The 20,289-nt window shown below is 46.6% G+C and overlaps 1 protein-coding gene across 2 annotated transcripts in view; it reads right to left on the bottom strand.

The window, feature by feature from the left end:
* Positions 1 to 20,289, bottom strand: part of SMG6 (SMG6 nonsense mediated mRNA decay factor) — a 180,157-nt gene that overhangs the window by 80,507 nt on the left and 79,361 nt on the right. For both annotated transcript variants that reach the window (XM_074263872.1, XM_074263871.1), the window contains exons 11-12: positions 8,049 to 8,165; positions 6,941 to 7,109 (exon numbers count right to left, since the gene is read on the bottom strand). In XM_074263872.1, coding sequence (XP_074119973.1) covers positions 6,941 to 7,109; positions 8,049 to 8,165 — 286 coding nt within the window. The remainder of the gene's footprint in view (positions 1 to 6,940; positions 7,110 to 8,048; positions 8,166 to 20,289) is intronic.

A 20,289-nucleotide genomic window follows, 5' to 3' on the forward strand; every position in this document is an offset into this window, starting at 1 on the left:
TCCTCCTATAGACTGGGATTCCTAACTTCTCTTCCAGGCCAAATTCGAGACTACATTATTCCCCTGACAGTCTGTGAACGTCAGCATAGGGCCTTGCAGAGAGTAGGTACTCCAGTAATGTCCGGTAAATTAAACTAGGCACTGAGGAAGGGAAATGGAGATATTTAAGAACCAGATGAGTTCATGAAATTCGTTTCTGGCAGGATCATCTTATTTTTAAAGGGTTACTGGACTAGGCAGATGAATCTGGAAGGAGGTTTTTGGTGGAGTGTCCCAGGGTTCTGCCCTTTGCTTTGCTGTGTTTAACTTTTATTTAGATGAAGAGACAGATGAGATCCTTCTGAAATTTGCAGGTGAGAGAATCAAGATCCAAAAAAGAACCTAACAGTGAAAAAAGATGGATTGAATCTGAGAAGATAAAATTGAACAGGAACAAAAGGGGAAAAAAAACAAACTGTGCTTGGACTCAGGAACATTTTGTGTCAAAAAACCCTGAAAAGTCTTGGGGGCCCAAATACAAGCTCAATATAAATCACATGGTAGCCAAAAAAAGTGAATGTGAAAGTAGGTTGCATTGCATCACTGTGAAGAGAAGCTTGTCCCATGTTCTGGCCAGACCACACTGAAATAGAGAGCTCATTTCTGGGTATTAAAGACTATAGAAAAGATGACCGACTTGAGGGCATTTGGAGGAGGGAGGTCAAGATGGTGGAATGGTCAAACCACGCCATCAGGAGGAAACAATGACATTTGGCTCAGAGAAGAAAAAGGCTTTAGGGGCAACAGGATAACTGCCTTCAGGTGGAGGCAGGACCTGATGTGTTGCCTCACACCAGGAAGAAGCGGCATGGAGGCATAAGCTTCAGGGGCATATTTCAGCTTAACCCTTGGGGCTGTCACAAAGAATAATGACCCCCTCCTCCAGCACCTTCTAAATGGGAACAGAACTCCCAGGATGCTGTGCAAGTCAGGGGCTTCAGAGCAGGCATCCCACCCCCCATTCTCCACACCCAGTCCTTGACATGGCTATTAACTCCAAAGCAGTCCAGCAGCCCACCCGTGGGGCACACAATACAGAGCAAGAAAGTGGGCTCCTCCACGGAGCCAGAACACTAGGCCCCAGCTTGGGAGGGAGAGGCCGAGGGCTGGGAGCTGTAAGCATACACGTAGAACCAGGGCTTGATCACCTCCCCGCAGACACACATTCATTTACTCCACCAGGACAGGAAAAAAATAAGAGTTAATTTACTTTTTATTGCCTCAGAATTCCAGGGTTTAATGTAGCTGTCAGTTTGAGTGCAGAGCAGCTGCCGGCCGATACAATGCAGCCCAGCCCAGCCCAGGTGATTGGGGAAACACATTTCACACAAATGGACCAACATATAGTCTTGGCTTGTTGTTTGGGGGATATTGACTCAGGGATCAGATTAACCCTTTGGGCTGAGGTGAGTTCTGCAGACAGTAATCAGAAAAGCAGCTTTAGTCAAAAGCACTGAGAGCCTTGGACTCTGGGGGACTTTTATGTTGGGGGGGGGAGGAATGGCGTTTCTAAACTAAGTTATCTTGTGCAAAATGCTTTGTAGGAACAAGGTAGGAGGCGTTAGCTAATAACAATCCCTTCTTGACTGGAACAGAGAGAGAAAGTTCAGCAGTTTTGTAGGTAAGAGGTCAGGCAGGACCTAACTCCAAGCCCCACCACGGACAGGCATTCCACGGGAGAAGGGAATGCACCTCACGGAACTTTGGCCCTCCCGGACTCGGTCCACCTTTCTGGGAAGCCCAAGGTAGCGAGCTCTGAGCACTCTCACACGCCACCATTTTGACTGGTGATTAATATCAAGCACAATGACCCCATGTTACAAGCCTGCAGGGGCCTGTGGAGGTGGCCATTTCCTGTGTAATACCAGCTTGTTTAAACACTAACATTCAAACTCCACAGCTGCAGAACAAACCCGGAAAGAGCTGAGTGAGAAGAAGCCCTGCATTGTGTTCAGAGCCATAGAAGATCAGAGAAGTAATACAGATGGGAAACGAGTTGGGTCTTTTGGTTCCTGGGGTGAGGAGAGCTGGAAATATGGCTGAGCCAGCACAGGACCCAGGCAGACAGAAGCCTGGAGAGGGGGGAAAACCTCATAGGCTAAAGACTTGGAAGAGAGAGGCACCAGGCCCTGGGCATGGGAAAGACTGAGATCCCTGTGCCTGAACCCTCCACAAGGCACTAAACCTCAGGCTGCAGAAGGAGCCCCAGGAGGTGAGCAGGGGTGGCAAGGGCAGGGTGAAGCAGAGGCTAAAAGAATAGAGACAACTTGCCGGCTCCCGGTTGTAAGTGGGCAGAAGACTCCCTGCACTTACATGGGCTGGCGTCTCTCTCTCTCAGGCATGTCACCTAAGTGCCACAAGGATGTGAAAAGGAAATATCCTGACTTACGTTAAAGAGAAGGGGCAGACAGCCTAACAGCCATCTGGGCCATGATTATTTTTCTTTATATATTTTTTAATGGCAAGAAATGAGTGGTCTATTTCAACTTACAGGACTTGATAAGGACCCTGTCAAATTGCCACCCCACCCCAAATGTTCGCCAGCCAAACAATGCTGTTCTAAAAATAGAGCTTCTACCAAGCTCTTGGCAGGGTAGGGGCTGAGGAGCTCCCAGAGCCCCTTGTTTCTGAGACCCTAAATCTATAGGTGAGGGCGTCCTGGTTTCTGGCTTCCTTGAACCACAATCTCTTCAGTATCTGTCACATCCCTCTAGTGTGTTAAACCCATCAGTGCTGAACATTTGGAAGAAAGCCGTCCCCCAGGGACCCCAACTTCTCAAATACAGGAACCAAGCCTGTGGCCATCCCAGGGGTTCTTCTCCCGATTCTTACCTCTCCCAGCTCTCAGTGATTGGAATCACTCTGACACATCTTTGTGATTAAGCACATGTTGGACCCAAATAGCCTGATCTTAGAGCTGGGAAGTCCTTCCCCTGAGGTCAGACTCAAGACAGAGGCCAATGCCCCCTCCCCTCCCAAGAAGTTCTTGGGGAGAATTGGGGGAATTGGGGGGGAGTTTCCTCCCATGTCTCCTTACTTAGCACACTGAGGAAGAGGAACCCCCGGTGCCAGGCTGCTCTACTGACGCCCCAATGTGGAGCCAAGGAGACTGGGTGGGGAGCCAGGGCAGCCCAGGGGCTTCCCACAGTCACCAAGACTTCCTTGAGGAAGTGCTGATGGGTGGTTACTTGATGACCTCCCCAAATGCCTTTTCAGGCCATAGCATCCTCGCTGGGTGCTCTCTTAGGTAAGAACTGCCCTGGGATGTGTGCACATGTGTGTCTGTGTGCACTCTGACATGGGGGTGTGCAATGTGTACCTCAGCTTGTAAGCAGGCACACCCCATGTGACTTATCTTCCTTGTCACCCACTAGGGCCCAGGAAGTCAATGCTCCAAGGCATTTCCTAGGAGCAAGGACTCCCCCCCAGAATCTCCCTCCTTTCCCTTCTCTCTCTATCCTGGCCCAGCATGACAGTCTCCCAGCTACTGGCCTCCTCATACACCTTCTCCCAGAATGCTTTGCAACTTTTATCTGCAAGCCATGGAAAAGCAGCAAGGCCAGGAATTTTGATTTTTTTTTTTTTTTTTAAATTTAAGGGGACTCGAATCCAACAGTGTGATAAATGTATCTGAGTTACAATTAGGAAGATATATAGCATCAGAACGCGAAGGTCTGGGCAGCCTGGTGAAACGCGGGCTCTCCAGAGCCCCAGCTATGTTTCCCATTATGTAACCCTGGTCATGGGCAGACAGCCAGACTCCAAATGAAAAAGAGACTCTGGCTTGGCACCGGTTCTATTTTCCTATCCTCATTCGGGGTCAGCGCAGTGTCATACAGCTGCAGAGAAAGCTCTGGGGATTAAACCTGGGAAAGACTCCAAGACCAGGACCTGGGTTCAAGTACCAGCTGAAAGCAATAAACCAACTGCCACAGCTGGGCCGAGTTTGGACGTTCTCAAAGTCCCCTGACTCTTTCACTTACTGAGAACCAGAGATCAAGATGAAGAGGGTCTGGCCGCCCTCAAGGCCACAGGGGGAGGTGAGCTGTCCCCCTGCTCTAACTTCTTCGGAGGTTCTGGGATGGAACGAGTCCCCCTGCCTGGGATCTTGGAAGCCTTTAACTCTGCTCTGCCATTACTCAGGGCTGCCTCTCACAACTTTCCATTTGCTCACTTGGCAGAGGGGGGGTGCCAGCCTTTTCTTCCTACCAGAAGACCTGGCAGGGAGGGCCAAAGGAAGGAGCGTGTGGGGGCGCTGCTCTGAAATAGCTGACAGCCTTCATACTGACGAACAAAGTTTCCCATGGGCTGCAATCATTTTGTACAAAGAAGTACTGAGAGACCCAAATCTCCAAGTCTTTGTAAGATCATGCTGCGAACAACTAGAAGGACTTAGTACCTAGGAGTCAGAACCTCTAGGAGGGCAAGTGAGAAGGAGGTATGGCAGCTGAATGGGGGTTGTTTAAAAACAACAACAAAAATAAAGACCTCCTAAGGTTCCAAGTAGTCTTAGGAAAAAGTAGCCAGATTTCACTCATGCCTCTCAGTAGGTCCAAAGGCATGATCCAGCCAGAGTTCTCCTACCCAGGACTAGCAGGCGCGGCCTGATGGGAATATGAAGTGGTCGAAGAGGAACCCAAAGAGATGAATGGAATCAAGTATGCAATTTCTCCAAAAGTAAAAACAACAAAAAAAATCGAGGTTGTGTTTTAGTCATTTTGATGCCTATTGAAGATGAGACAGCAAGATCCAAATACAGAAAGAAAGGGGAAAAAAAGGGATTTGGTAAAGGACAAAGTATATCATTGAGGAATGCTTTAGGAAATACACAATCAAGAGGTACAAGAAGCCATAATTCAGAACATCTTGGGGATGGGAGGAAGGCTGTATGTCCCAAAAGAAAATAATTAAAAGTATGTAAAAGAAAGATGAGAGTCATTTCCTGTTCCCATAATGCCAATGTAGTTGAAAATTAGGGAGTCAAGACTTCAGTTTAGCTTCCTAAAGAGAGGTTTGGGTGATACAACTCCTGTAACTCCAGAGAAAAGGGAATACACACTGCAGCTAGGTTTGCTGGGTAGAAGGGATAATTGAAACCTTTAGCATCCTTTCCTGTTTTTGAGCTGCTCAGTCCTTGCTTAGGTAGGGATGGGCCAGAACTTGGGGTGGGGACAAGCTAAGTGTGATGACTGGAACATCCAACCTGGGTCCATTATGTGGGCTACTCTCGCCTGGCTCAGACTAACTCAGATAAGGCAGCTCAGTGGCCTTCTCAAGAGGCGCCGGGACAGCACAGCTATCCCTTCACCCTGCTCTGGCACCCCTGAGACTCTGCCAGCTGGATTTACTAACAGGAAAGAGGCAAAAAAGATGTTTTTAAGTGCAAAGAGGGACTGGAGTTTCCCATAACCTAATGACCTCTCCCGAGCCTGGTCTGCCCACAGGAGAGATAGGATGCCCAGGGTTACAGGGGCTCGTCTCTTGGGCAACAGGGGTCCAAGCAGCTGCCCGATCAGATCTGTTCTCCCAGTGGGGGAAAGGGCTGGGCAGACTCAGCCAGAGAGCCGAGCCCCGCCCCACCTCACTTCTCGGCGGCCCAGGAAGCCGGCAGGGCCGGGGATGGCTATGGCCGGGACCACGTGCCTGGCTGCAGTTTGAGCCATTGCCCAAAGATGGGCAGCAGCTCACACAAGCCGGCAGTGGGCCATGGACTGCAGCATCCAAACAGAAAACAGACTCTGCACCCCAAGCCAATGAGGCCCAGCACTTCCTGTGTGAGCTTTCCATTTCCTCAGCCAAACAAAAGCCAACTGGAGGGAGGGGACGAGGAAGGCAGTAAAAGGAGGGAAACGGGCCTGACAGCCCCCGGCCCTGGGAGATGGGGATGTGGATGTGCGGACTGTGCCTGGGGGAACAGTACTTATAGGCCTGACCTCCTGGCAGCCCAGGAGAGGCTATAGGCCCCACAGGGGAGGGATAGAGAACAGCGCATGCTCCGCATCCGCTTCAGACACTTGGAGATCTTGGCCCTTCCTCGTCCTTTTCTTTCCAAAACTGAGCAAATTGCCTAGTCCGCATTATAGATTAACGGCCTGAAGAGTCTGAGACAAAAAACATTAACCCTTTGGGGAGCGCCGCTGGGACATGAGCTGCTCCCCAGCCAGGAGACCTGTCAGTGTCTTTGTTGCAGGCCCAGCCGCCCTGCTCAAGACCGAGCTCTGGCTCGCTGAGTCTGAGCCTGGAACGCATTCTGGCAGCCTGCAGGGAACTTGCAGGAGGGATGTGAGAGCTGCTCATGGCTGCGGCCACCACCCACACAGACATGGAACTGGGGGGGAGAAGCCCACTCTTGCAGCTATGCAGGATAGGAGGGGGCACAGCTCAAGTGAGGGGCAGGGTTCACGGGGACTTTTCAGGCCAGGAATTCCATGCAGACAGATCAAGTTCTACTGGGCAGGAATGTCTACTAGAGACACTCTTGATGTGGGTCCCTTCACAAGCCTGTGAGAAAGTGGCCAGCCCCAGAGCTCCAGCCAGAAACCAAGAGGCCAGCATAGTGGCCCCCAGCAGCAGCTTGAAGTCCTCGTGTGGCCCGCTGAGGAGATGGCAGATAATCTGGGTCAACCTAGATGGGGCCCAGGCATCTGTCTAGTGGGCTCAAGAAGTGTAGTCAAAAAAAGTCAAGGGACGTCACCAACAAAGCACAGCTCAGAAGGGAAAGTGAGTCAGGCTTCTGGGAGAAAGGAAAGCAGAGTGGGGACTGCATTGAGGCAGAAACACAATCATCAACATAGAAAAACAAAGAGGGCATGAAGGGAAAGGCAAGACTGGAGCCAAGGCGAGAGAGTAGGGAAATTGGACAAGGGGCAGCACTGTTAGGGGAGGGGGCAGATGTACTCACTGTGTGGGCAGATCAAGGGATGTGGGTGGAGGGTTCCAGGTATCCGGATAACCAAGCATCCAGTCTGACCAAACTTTCACGCTGGGCAGTAGCTCCTTCAGGTCTGGGAGGAAGGCTGACACCTTGATATCGTCCTGGTCTGCCTCATCCTCATGGGAGGACGGGTGAGCTGCAGAGGCAAAGGGTGAGAGCTTGGCCTATGTTGCTGTGGCCCCAGGTGGGGCTTGGGGCGATGGGACGGCAGCAAGTTCTTAGGGGAGGTAGACCAAGTCCACAGGGCAGCTGGGCCCGCAGGCGATGGAAAACCACCAGCACCTAAGAGGATTCTGAAAAGCAGGACAGAGAGAGAAACCAGTGCACCAGGCGCCCCCCGCCCCCTATTGCTGAGAGCTCTCCCTGCCTCTTTTGTGGCTGAGGATAGCGTGAGTTTCTGACCCCAAATGTCTGCTCCCCTCTGGAGGGCCGAGGTACGAACTGGTGGCATTTGGGAAGCTGACCTGAAGGGATCCTACTTACCCACCTGATCCAGAATGGAAGTAAATCAGTTACCTCCAGTCATCATTTAAATACTCCTGCAGCAGACTAGTAAGGTCTAGCATAGTGACTTAAAAGGAAGTGCCACTTTCCCTCTCCCCAGAGACAGATCTACCTGTAGCCTTGCCCAGTCAATCCCAAGACTCCTGGGCCAAGGGCACTTAGAGCACTCACAAGGTACTGAACAAGAAGTGAAAGCCTGAGAGGTTACTTTCAATACCTAAAGTGAATAAACGGACATATGGAAATCAATATCAGCTGTGGGCAAAAAGGGAACACATTTCAGCATTCAAAGAATTCTAGGTTACCTGCTTAATATCCCATAGGGAAAGCCCAAATCCTAATTCCTAAAGGGCTGAGAAAGGAAAGAGACAGAACCTTTAGGAAAGGGGATCTATAGAGGAGGTTAAAAAAAAGTGAAAGGGACAGGGTAAAGAGATGAGATAGCTGGAGCAATCTGTAAGGAGGAAGTTAATAATACTAAGACTAAAGGGAAGGAGGCTCCTTGGGCTTGTCGGGACATAGGCTTGGCCAACCAGAAATCCCACCAGTTAGGGGCCCCCCATCTGCATACCTTTAGCAGATTCCTTTAGCAAGTAGGTGCAGCGCCGCACCAGCAGGGAGAACATAGCCAGCCCCAGAGCTGTGGCTTGTTCCTGGATCACGGAGCGACATTCCTCTGAGAAGCAATCTAAGGAAAGACAAATGGCTCGCCATCAGTGTCTTGGGTCCTGCCATTCTAGGTACCCCATTCCCCTAGCAAGGGCCAATCAGGCTGTGCCCACCTCTCTGGCTCAGGAAGGAGATGAAAGAATAGAGATCTGGGGACTGTGAATTCTCACTCAGTTGCTCGGGCTGGGCCTGGGCCTGCAGGATCCCCAGGCTGGCTCCTCCACTGAGAGGCCAGAGCAACAAGTAATCAAGGAGCATGGAATCAATTTCTCTATTGTAAAGGTGTTCAGAGCCTGAGACGTGGGGGGAGAGAGATTTCCTTCCAGGTCATCCCTTCCTTCGCTCCCTGTACTTTCATTACAGAGTGCTGCTCCTCAAAACACAGAGGACAGATTCTTATAATAACTTGGGTTTTTAAAATTTCTTCTAACACTAAACATACAAAGCTGGTTTCTGATTAGAGTCCCTCTTCTCTTTTCCAAACCTCAATTCTAACAATAGGTCAGTGGAAGGAAACAGGCCTGACTGACCACTCATTATTTTATTGGGGGTGAGGGAGTTACGGTAAATTTGACCCCCAAACACTTACAATATTTATCTCCTATTCCAACTCAACAAGATTCCAACTCTGTGTCCCTGGGGAAGAGGGATTAATGAAAAGAGTTCTCAACTTTCTTATTTCAGGAAGGGGCCACACAGCACCTACAGAATGAGCCTGGGGGCCAGACCTGTAACCTGGCAGCAGCTGACCCAACTCTTATCTGCTACAGGAGAGAATCTCTAAAATCTCCCAAGTATTCAAAGGAAAATTAGCTGCAGATTCAAACTCCATGCCTGCTGGCATTTCAACCTAAACGGCCAAGGGGAGATATCTTTCTCTGCTCATCAGTCACCCAACAGCTCATAGATGGGGCTTAATTGAAGCAGTTATTCAAAGAGAGAGTGTACAGCCAAGGCAATCCCTCTGAAGGCCCTCCTCTCTCCTAACAGATTTGATCAGAGCATCCCTAGCCAACCCCAAACCACTTCAGAGGGCTTTGGTAGTTTCAGGTAAAGGGAAGGAACTTCCTAAGACTCACTGGTGGGGGGTTTTCTAGTGCTTTTTCTCAGGAGTTGGGTGACACTCTCTGGAGAAAGGGAAAGGTTCTGTTAACTAGGATTCTTGGGAAAGGTATAACTCCAGCTAGACCTGAATAGAATAAGCTTTGGGAGCTCAGCTGCACATCACTAAACCTGAGTAGACATCAACAATTTCCTCCACCCAATTTGGGCTTCCATCTCCATCATTAACCTAGCCTAGAAGACAGTGACCATCTGGATTCCAGACTTGGGAAACAGGAAAAGATACAAAGATAGCCTAAGCAAGAGAGCAAGGTGATGATGATACAGCCCTTGCTGAGGGCAGCAGTCTTCATTTTAGCAAAGAAGGAAGCATAGAGCTCTGCTTAGCTAATGCCCTAAATTTATTTAAAAAAAAAAAAAAAAAAAAAAACAGAACAAGAAAAAAAAGAAAACAGGAAAAGAATACAAAACAAAATAAGAGAATATTGTGATATGCCCAGCAGAACATCAGAGGATTCAAAATTACAACAAATTAGCAGATCAAGAAAGTATATGTATACATATGAAAAATACATGTATTCTCTCTATATAAATATATATATTCTATGTATATGTAGAAGAAATGATATTCGTGAGCATCCATCTTTACTTTCTTGTAAATTGTTCTTTTGTTCTTTGCTATGCATCTATTTTACTTTATTCTTTCTCCCCTTTTCATTCCCCACTCTTTGTTTTAATTCTTCTCCTAACTTGTCTTGCTATTACTTAACCTCCCCCACCCATGAATCTCTCCCTTTCCTCACCCTTTGCTTCCTGGTCTGCCCATCCCTCCCCCCCTTGTTTCTTTATGGATTTTGGAGCGTGTTCTATACTTTTCACAATATATATGTAGTATTGCCTATTTAACCCATTCCCAATGTCAGTAGGTTTTCAAAACTATGAGCCCTTCTTTCCCCTCTAATACCTCTATAACTATTCTTCTGCACCTATTTCTATGATACAATTAGTATTTTTTACCTTAACTCTGCTCCAATCTTTCTTTTTACTGTTGATGTCAACCTTAAACACATGCTATACATTTCCCATTTAAAAAAATTTTTTTTAACAATTTATCCATGTTGAGTTCCTTGAAATTGAAATGGCTCTTATATGTTAAATGTTCTATCAAGTTCGGGCTTGGTTGATAGAAAATCCTGAAAATCTGTAAGTTTGTTGAATGTCCATTTTTTCTCATTCAATATATTATACTATATTATATATTATATTATATTATAAGAGAATTTTGATGGGTAAGATATTTTTGGCCACAGGCCCAGTTTTTTTGATTGTCAGTAGATATGATTCCAGGACCTGTGGTCTTTTAATCAGCTACTGATAAGTCCTATACAATTCTAATTGTAGTTCCAGTGTATCTGAATTTTTTTTCTTGTTTTCTTGCAAAATTTTCTCTTTGATCTGGGGTTTTGAAATTTGGCAATAACATTCCTATGTGTTTTCTACAAAGGATTTTGTTGAGGTGGTGATCATTGGATTTTTTTTTTTGGATTTCTACTTCTCTCATGTCACTTAAGGACAATTTTCTTGGATTATTTCTTGCCTTATTTTGTCAAGGTTCTTTTTTTTTTTTTTTTTTTTTTTTTGCTCAGAGCTTTCAGGTAGTCCAATTATTCTTATATTTTCTCTTCTTGATCTGTTCTCCAAATCTGTCATTTTTCTTATGTTTCACATTCTGTTCTATTTTTTTCCAATCTTTAGAATCTGTCTTATTTCTTGATCTCTCATAGCTTCTATGGCTTCCCCTTGCCTAATTCTAATTAGCTAATGCCCAACAGTCAGTTTTTCTTTTTTCTTTTTAAATTTTATTTTATTTTTTAAAAAAAGAACAAGAAAAAAGGAGAACAGGAAAGAAATACAAAACAAAACAAAAGAGAACATTATGATATGCCCAGTAGAACATCAGAGAATTCAAAATTACAACAAATTAGCAGATCAAGAAAGTATATGTATACATATGAAAAATACATGTTATTTTTCATCTTTGAGACTATGCATCTCCTTTTCTAGTTGGTTAACTTTTTTTTTCCATAATAATCTTGTTTTTCTTGGATAAGCTTGTTTGTTCAATTTTTAGTATTTCCTCAGTGTTTCTCATTTGATTTTTAAATTCTTTTTTGAGTTCTTCTAAGAATTCTCTCTGGGCAAGGAATCATTTCACATCACTGGTGTAGAAGAGACTTTTTTTTTTTTTTTTTTTTAAACTTCAGAATGCTCCTTTGAAGTGTCTACCTTGTTCTCATAGAAAGCTTCTATAGTGGGGTTCTTTCTTTTTTTTTTTAAATAAAAAGTTTTAGTGTAAGCACCTCTAAACCTAGGGTGGGGGGGATAGTGCCTTTGGCTCTCCCCTCAGACCAGGAACCCCAAATCAAGAACTCCTCCATCCAGCCAGTAGCATTCCTGCCACCCTGACTCTGTACTCCCAGTGTGCTGGTTCCTTTTTGCCCAGGGCCTGTGCCCTGCAGCACAGTTGGGCCTGGCATTCCTAATCATCTAAGACTAACTTAGTCTCTGGGGCTAAGACTCCTACTCCATGACGGGAAGGTCTCTTGGTTCCTGCTGAGACTCCAGCCATACCCAGCTAGCCCAAGGGGTCCCCACTTGGTTTTTCTGCTGAGCTAGTTCAGAGGGGTTTGCAATTCACACAGGTTAATACCAAGCCCTGAGTCTTTTAGATCTTCTCTTTTTTTATCAGGAGGACCCTTGTTCTTGATTTTTCACCAGTCTATGTTCGCCCTGAGGCACAAATTTGTTCTATTTGTGGGGGAAATCTGGAGAGCTTTAAATTTACCAACCTACTCTGTCATCTTCCCAGAATCCTTCCCAGTTAATGTGGGCATAGCTCTCTCCTGAGGTCACAGCTAGGATATAACCATTCATTGCAGCTACTCAAATATTCCAAGTCAGAGAATACAGCCCTTTTGGCCACATAGGTGCAGCAACTGGGAGCTGACTGATAAAAGGATTCAATCTTGAGGGTGTGAGGAAGTGAAAGGAATTCCAATACTTTATTCTTTTTCTCCCATTTCTCTGTTTATAAAACCTATTGCCTAAGATCTCAAAGAATAACTTCAACTGAACCTCATGGTGGGCATGCTTATAGGTGTCCTAAGTGAGCAAATCTAAAATGACTGATATCTGAAATACTGGGGACATCCTGAACCCCTTTTGTTGCTTTTGAGAATTGGGGGTTCTGGTAAAAATTCCCAAAGAAAGGAAAATGCAGAGGCTCATCTGAGAATCCCAAGTTTCCAATTCTACCAAATTTTGGAAAGCCAGAAAATGCTGGGTCTTACACTGTGGTCCTTGTGAACTCTTTAGCTTCCCAACAGGATCACAGTCATTGGGCTGCACTGAACATCTCTTGCAGCAGAAAAGTCTTTTCCTCCTCGCATAGACCCAGCCTCCCTGATGTTTCTGCTGGTTTGAATAGCTATCTATGGAGAAGGAATGGCAGCAATCTTCTGTTATACCTTAGCACCTAAAAATCTGCCCCTGGAGACACCCCTTGATTTCCTTACACCCCCAGGTCTGCCCAATTCAAATGGGAGGTGGAAGGACTCAATGAGGTAGGCAGCAAGAAAGTTCTCAGCATGTGCTCCACTTGTTCCCAGCAGAACTCCAATGCCCCGTTGACAGGGGTTTTCCCAACTAGCCACTGTGCACAGAGACAGAAGGCTGCTGCATCCAGTCATTTCGGTTCTGTCTGACTCTCCAGGACCCCACTGGGGTGCATTATTCTTGAAAAAGATACAGGCGTGATTGGCCACTTCCTTCTCCACTTCACTTTACAAATGAGGGAACTGAGGCAAATGGGGTGAAGTGCCCGCCCAGGGTCACCCAACTAAGTGTCTGAAGCAGGATTTGAACTCAGCAGGTTTGGCGTGCCCCCAGCTGCCACATACTACCGACATCCAAAGACAACTGAGGAGGAGGAAGGGTTGCCACATTTGGCTGAGGACTGCCAGCCACGCAAACCGGCCTTCCTCAGGCAGGCCCTGAGGCCTGAAGGACAAATAGAGGCTGGCCAGAACCAGCTCTCCCCAGTAAGGCAGGTGATGTTAGGACTGGCTGGGCAGGTGGTACCCAGTGTGAGAGGATGTAAAAAGGAGGAAGACGCCTGGGCTGCAGGGAGTGGCTAAAGCTCAGAGGACCAACAGTGTAGTTCCTTGAGCGGACCCTTTGATCTGCTAGGGTGAAGAAATGTGGTGGCAATGGGAGTTTACTTGTCACCAGGCCTACTTCTGCTTCATGACAAATGGCAGCTCTGAGCCTGGAAGCCAGACCCAACAAATTCCTATTTTAAACTGATGCTGTGGCTCAAAGCAGGAGAATGAACAGGGGTTGTCACCACTTGATAGCAAAGGGGCAATGATGGGACTCACAGTTTCCCAATGTGGCAGCCACTTCAGTAGACCTTCCTTACTTGTCTTTGCCAACAAGAAATGGAGGAGGAGGAGTAAGAGAGCAATTCTGTCTTGGGCCCAAAGATAGCTTAAGGTGCTTTATGTCTACTGTACCCTCCCCCTTCTTATGTATGGGTCTTTCCAGGTGCCCCTCACACTTCTCTACTTTGAGCCTAGTACCCATCAGAAAACTGTTTTGATCAAAGTCAGGTGACTTCATTCACTAAGAATACAATTTCTAGTTGTAGCTATTCCCTTAATTGGATGTGTGACCTAGAGTGCCTTTGTTTCAAAATGAATGCAAGCATGAATGGATGAATGAATGAATGAATGAATGAAAAAAACATTTAATAAGCACTTACAATGAGCAAAGCACTATATTAAGTATTGGGGAAACAAAACGAAAAGCAAGCCAGTCCCTGTTTTCAAAGATCTAGCATTCTCCTAAGCAAACACAATACATACAGGAGGCTTCAGTTGCCTAATCAATCAGTTAGTATTTATTAGTATTTATAAGTGCATGTTATATGTGTTATATATGTGTATGTATATGTGTATATATACTGTGATAAAGTGCTGAGGATACAAAAAATGAAATAACCCTGGCTGTCATTTCTACATCATAAGGAGAGAGGACAAGAGGGTGAGGGTAAGTACATCTCTGATAAATTCAAAGAAAATAAACACAAAGAAAGACAAAGACAAAGAATGAGATGACATTAACACTTGAGGAGGTGAGGAAAGACAGCAGTGTTAAAACTTCATCCTGAAGAAAAAGAGGAGCTGTCTTCCATGAGGAGGAAAAGAAAAAGGAAGAGGAGGAGGTTTAGCATTCCAAGCATGATGGAGAAGCAGTGCAAAAGCAGAGCAGATAGGGGACAAGATGTTATGTGTGAGAAACAGAAAGAAGGCTAACGGGGGAGCGTTGCAAAGTGCAAAGGGCTCATGTCCTATGATGCTGGACAGAAAGGATTGTGTAGGGTTTGGTTCTGTCTAACCTTCCAGAAGGTATGAGAATTCAACTGAAAGACAACAATATTATTCTACTATGAATCACTCTGTGGCAGGCAAGGGGAAGGGGCTACAGGAAGCCCCCCACAGGAAGTGATCTGAACAGTCCCCTATGCAAGTAGCACCTTATTCCCAGGCCCTTAGAAGGCTCTGAAAGCTAATATCACACTAAGGATTTAGTCTAGCCTTCAGACTGAACGAGAACTGGATCGGCCTCCAGGGAAAGGGAGCCTCCTGCAGGAGATGGAGGAGGAGGCACTGTTTGCCTTGGTATTTGCCGGAGTTCCTTTGGTGTTATTTCAGGTATCAGCAGTTTGTCCTAGCTGAGCAACTCATTAACACTGCTAAGTGGCCTTTCCCCTTATTTCCAAAACTAGTCTTTTCCAGAGTCTGAGGGGATGGACTTGGCTATATAGAAGGGACGGAAACACTCCCTTCCTAGAAGGAAGTCACCTGAGATATCAACTCAGTTCTGTTTCTTCCCACATACCCTGAGAAGGGCAGGTGATTATCACTCCATGGCTCCCTGTAGCTAAAATGTTACCTGCAAAGGGGATGAGTCTCTCACTCTTGTGGAACAAGGAGACTCATTTTTCTGAGAACATTATATTCATGGAAAACATAAACCAACTGTCGTCAAAGTTGTATGAAATCAGGAAATGGAGGGGCCGGGAGAAGGCTGCCATGTGGCCGGATGTTATGTATTTCTAATTAGTGCTATACATCTTTCAACAGTGAGTGTCCTTCTGCTGGGAAACACAGCACACTGCCCTTGTTATTGTAACTGTCAGAGAAGTGCTTAAACAGATAATCTCCAGGAAAAGTGATAAACACATCCCCTCTCCCACCAGTGTGTGCACAACGGTGCTGCCAAAGCAAAGCTGGGCCTGACAGCTCCAGGCTGGCAAGACCTCCTCTGCAGGAAACAGGAAGAGGGAAATTGGGCAGGGCCAATAAGAACTGTGCCCCGTGTGCCCCATAGCAGAGGGGCCTCTCCAGCTCTCCTGGGGCAGGTATGTTGCTCTATAGCAGGGTAAGAGCTCGAGGGAGGAATGGCAGGGTCAGGGGACTTGTCCAAGATGATTCTAGGGAAGGGCAGGCCTTGATCAGGGGCACAGTGAACAGAGAGCCTTCAAGTGAGGAAGGCCTGAGCTCACTTCTGACACTCGGCAACTCTGGGCACGTCCTTCGATGTCCCAGTGCTCCTCCCTCCCCACTCCTCTAAGGCTGTAAGTTGCAGAACAGCTGCTCATCTGCAAACAGAGGGATTTCTAACCAGAAGTTTCCTCCACCAATGAAAAAATTACAGCTCCAAGCAATAATGGGCTGTTTGCTTTTTAAAAACTCCAACACCAATAATCAATTGAACAGTCCTTCCTCCACCTTCCTGTCCCGAAGCAGTGGCTCTCTCACTGGAAAATGAGATACAGGTAAAGGAAAGGCTAGCACAGATCAAACACTAAAAGGATGAAAGGGGACCCTGAGAATGCTGGGAATGACCTGAGCATTCGATGAAGGGAAGGCAGAGAGAGATGGTTTGGCTACTTTATTAACAATTGGAGAAAAATGCAGACAACAAAACTTAGTCACTGAGTCCCTTCCCGGCCCTCACCTCCCAAAGGGAGGGGATAGTGGTCAGTTACCCTCCAACTAACACCACCTGGAGGTGATTTACTAGCTCTTATCTCTCAGACACAAGAGTGCTTTCCTTATGAGTCAGCCACCAGTCAGACAAAGGGCTGGCAGAGCTGCCAAGCAACCCACCCAAACTTCCCTGGCTACAGGAAGTGGGCAATGAGAGCCTCATCCAGATGCTGCCCAATCCCCAGGGCTCCTTCAGGCAGCAGCTGGCTGAAGGAGGAGATGGAGGAGGAGGAGGCAACAGCAGAAGCAGTGGCTGCACACAAACCAGAAAGGAACAAGAAATTCTGGGGAAAGCAGTCACTCCTGACCCTAGGGCGTCATTTGCAGCTTACAGAATAAGCATGTGCGCATGCATGTACTCCCCCCCACACACACTATTTAATCAGTCATGAGTATAACCAGGCAGAGCATCAGTGCAGAATGCCCCAGGGGCATCTTTCTATGTGAGAGGCCATGAGGGAACTTCTGGATTACGTCCTGTAAGGGCAATGCAGTATCCAGGGAGAAAGGAGACACGTGGGAAATGGCATTTCCTCCCAAAGATTCCTCTTGGTATGCCTACTAATTCTTTCAGAGTCTCCAGAATTAGATAACTTTGACCTCCAGTCTAGGCTTCTCTTAACAAGACACAGACATGGGAAGACACAGGGAAGAATCTGGCCTCCCTCCCTGCTACAAATATATCCTGGGCACCTGATTATGTGTGGAACACCACAAGCAATTAAGCTAGTAGGTAATACACACAAACAATTCTAAAATATGGTGGGCTGTGACAAGCGATATAAAAAATTACACGGTGCTATGGGAGTTCATGAAAAGGAGAAACATTGTCCAGCTGGGGGGGCTCGGCAAGGTTTTGGGAAAGCAGCAGCCTTTGAATCTGCCTGGAGGATTCTACATCATGTCTAGAGTGCAAATGGACCTGGTTGTTTTTTTTTTTTTTTTTAAGGAAACCAGGGATCCTAAGGCACACAGGATAAAAGACAGAGCTCAGGAGATTGGGAAAGTCTCTAATCCAACTCTCTTGGAGAGTTTTACAGAGAAGAGGAATGATGTCCAGAGGTGTGAGGTCACAAAGAGAGCACAGAGATTTGAACTCTGGTATTGCACTATTCTATGACCCGAGATTGAACAGGAAGGGATTGGGAAAAGGAAAGTTGTTGAAGGTGAAAGGGCAGCATGGGCTGAGGAGAAGAGGTCAGAACAGGCTCCCTCCTGAGGAGTCAGTCTAAGCCCCCTTTTTAAGGAGCCACTTAATGCTTGCTGGAAATAAAATGCCAGATTTTTGTGGTCAAGTGAGGCAGGAAGGTAGGAAGATAAGTTAGAAGGTTATGGGACATTCCAGTTAAAGGGTAAAGGAGGCCTGGGCTCCAGTCACTGCAATGGAAAGAGAAAAGAGAGGACGGATGTGAGAGCCATTGTGGAGGTAGAAATGACAGATTTTGGCAAATGATTGCAATATGGGGAAGGGGAAAATACTTCTGGCACTGACTGGTACTCCCTGAGGGCTCCCGGAGACATTGAGATGTGAAGGGGAACCAAAAGCACAATGAAGTGAGGGCCAGGAAGGGGGCAGGAAAACAGGGAAAGGGCGCACCTGGAGGGAGGTACGCACCAAGAGGATCTACAGACCCCTTCTGACTGAAGCTCTGGGATGGGGCCCTGTCTTTCCTGAACAAAGGCACTCCCGGAGGTCAGAAACACTTGAGGAAGACCTTGCCTGAGGAGGCCTGGGAAGTCTGAAGTGGCTCTCCCTGTGGAAGCCATTAGATATTCAACACTTCATTTGTTTCCAATCCTTGTGTGAGTGCAGCTCCGGGCTGCAGGGCGAGAGGCTCTTCTCTGACGTAATCAGGAAGCAGCTGCAAAATTAAGGAATCCCTCATGACATCATAAAAAGGGTCGATGGTTTACTGGGGAAAGTATAAAAATTAATTACATATTCCCAAATGATTCCCTCCCCCTAAACCTGCACAGACCCCTCCTAACCCCCCAAAACATCCAGGAGGCATCTCATCATAGACTCACTCCATAAGGAAAGTCATGACCAAAGAAGATAGAGTCCTTATATCTACTCCCTGCCATTTTTGTTCAACTGACACTTAGCTAACTTCTACATAATAAAAGGTAACTAACCAGGCCACATACTCCCTAAAACAGAAAGCTTTGGAGGACCAGGAACTAAGTCACCCCTCACATCCAGAACCCTTAGCAAGAGTGGGGAGTGTCCACATGTGAACAGAACACGTGCTAAGCGCTGAAGGGCAGAGGAAGTCACGATAAAGTATGTCTTGGCCTTCAAGGATGAGATGCCCGCTGACAAAGCCCACCTGCATAAAGCAAATCTAGGCCAAGGGTTGTGGGATGACAGACCGCCGCCTCACACACTTGCCTGAGCTCCTTCCTCCTCTGCTACCTCCCAGAACACGCAGTTTATCTCAACTCCATGCCTCGGGCCCTCACCCTGCGCCAGACTGGAGAGCTTGTGGGGCAGGAGCAACATGGAGTTGTGAATTGGAAGCTGGTCCAAAGGTGGTAAGATGAGCCCAGGTGCCTCTCTCTACTTGGACCAAGTTTATCATCTATTACAGCAGGGAGAAGTTTAGCACGCCTCTAGGGCAGAGGAGGAGGTAGGGGGTTACCAGTTCCACTTGGGCAGGTCAGATGGCACCCACAACCTGAAGGACAAGACCTTTTCCACATTTAGTGGGGCAAAGCAATAACATTTCTAACTGATCGCTTAGTTTTCTTTCAGGAAATATCTGTAGAGGGAATGGCAATATTTGGAAAATGTTATTCCCATAAATTTCCTGAAAACACGCATCAGTCAAAACACAGACGCCAGCCACTTCCACCTTGACTTTCTCTGGATTCCCTCTGCTTGATGTTCTTGTCACAGTGCCTCTCGCCTGATTCCATAGCTGACACATCACCCCATCCTGGGCAGAGTACTGTCAGGCAGGGCTGGAGCTGTCACAACCTACAGAAGAGGGCCCAGGACACAGAGATCTCTCTTCCTCTCTATCTCATTCTGGAAGGACTAAAGCGAACACCTCAGGTTTGTGGGACTGGATTTGACCTGCACATTATGCTTCCAAGCTGTGGAACTTAGCTCCAAAGCTACTTATTAGAGTAGAAACTTGGCTTCCTCACAAAACTGGAATGTAGGAGAGGGTGGCTATCAGGAGACCACTTACAGACTGTCATATCCTCAATCACAGCAAACAGGGCAAGTTCCTAGTCAAATTCCAAGCTGAAGCTGGACTTCAAAACCATGTTGGACGTTCTTTATGGTGGGAGAGGTAATATAAAGCCAGAAGCCACCATTATGTTTTTATTGTAATAATACAGATAAATAAAACATACTCTTGTCTCTTCTGATAGAGGCAGGCAAAGGTTGGGCAGCCAGTGCCTTCCAGTGCAAAAATTCAGGAGAACCTCAGTCCTACAGTAAAAGCAAATGAAAACAATGCCTAGAGCCAGACAGATTCAGAGAAAAATTCTTGGATATGGCAGATACTGCTGAGCAAAGAAGCACTGGGCTTCTCTCTCTCTTTTTTTAAATGGCTTCTTAAAAATTATGAAGCAGGTCTACCAGAGTTTTGCAAACTAAATGCAAAGAATAAAACAAATTCCAAGAAGCTGAGAAGAAAGGAGAGCCAGGTCAAAAGAAAGGCAGAGACCTCCTAGATTCAAGTTATAAGGATCTATGCTCACAAAGCTTCCAGAATACAAAGGAAATGACTGGTGCTAGAGAACAAGTCTGATTAAAAATGAAAAATCATGCTGATATAAAACTTGAGTTTCCTAGATCTGGTTAATCAAAATATTGTTTTGAAGCTCTTCCAGCAACTTAGCCTAAAGCAGTTCTTAACTGTTTCACAGATGAAATCAATGCCAAAACGAAATTTGAGTGACCACTTTACCCCTTTTCTACCTAAATCAATTCTGGTGTAGCAAAGTGAG

Source organism: Sminthopsis crassicaudata, chromosome 4 (genome assembly GCF_048593235.1).
Source record: "Sminthopsis crassicaudata isolate SCR6 chromosome 4, ASM4859323v1, whole genome shotgun sequence".
In the NCBI taxonomy this organism is placed as follows: Eukaryota; Metazoa; Chordata; class Mammalia; order Dasyuromorphia; family Dasyuridae; genus Sminthopsis; species Sminthopsis crassicaudata.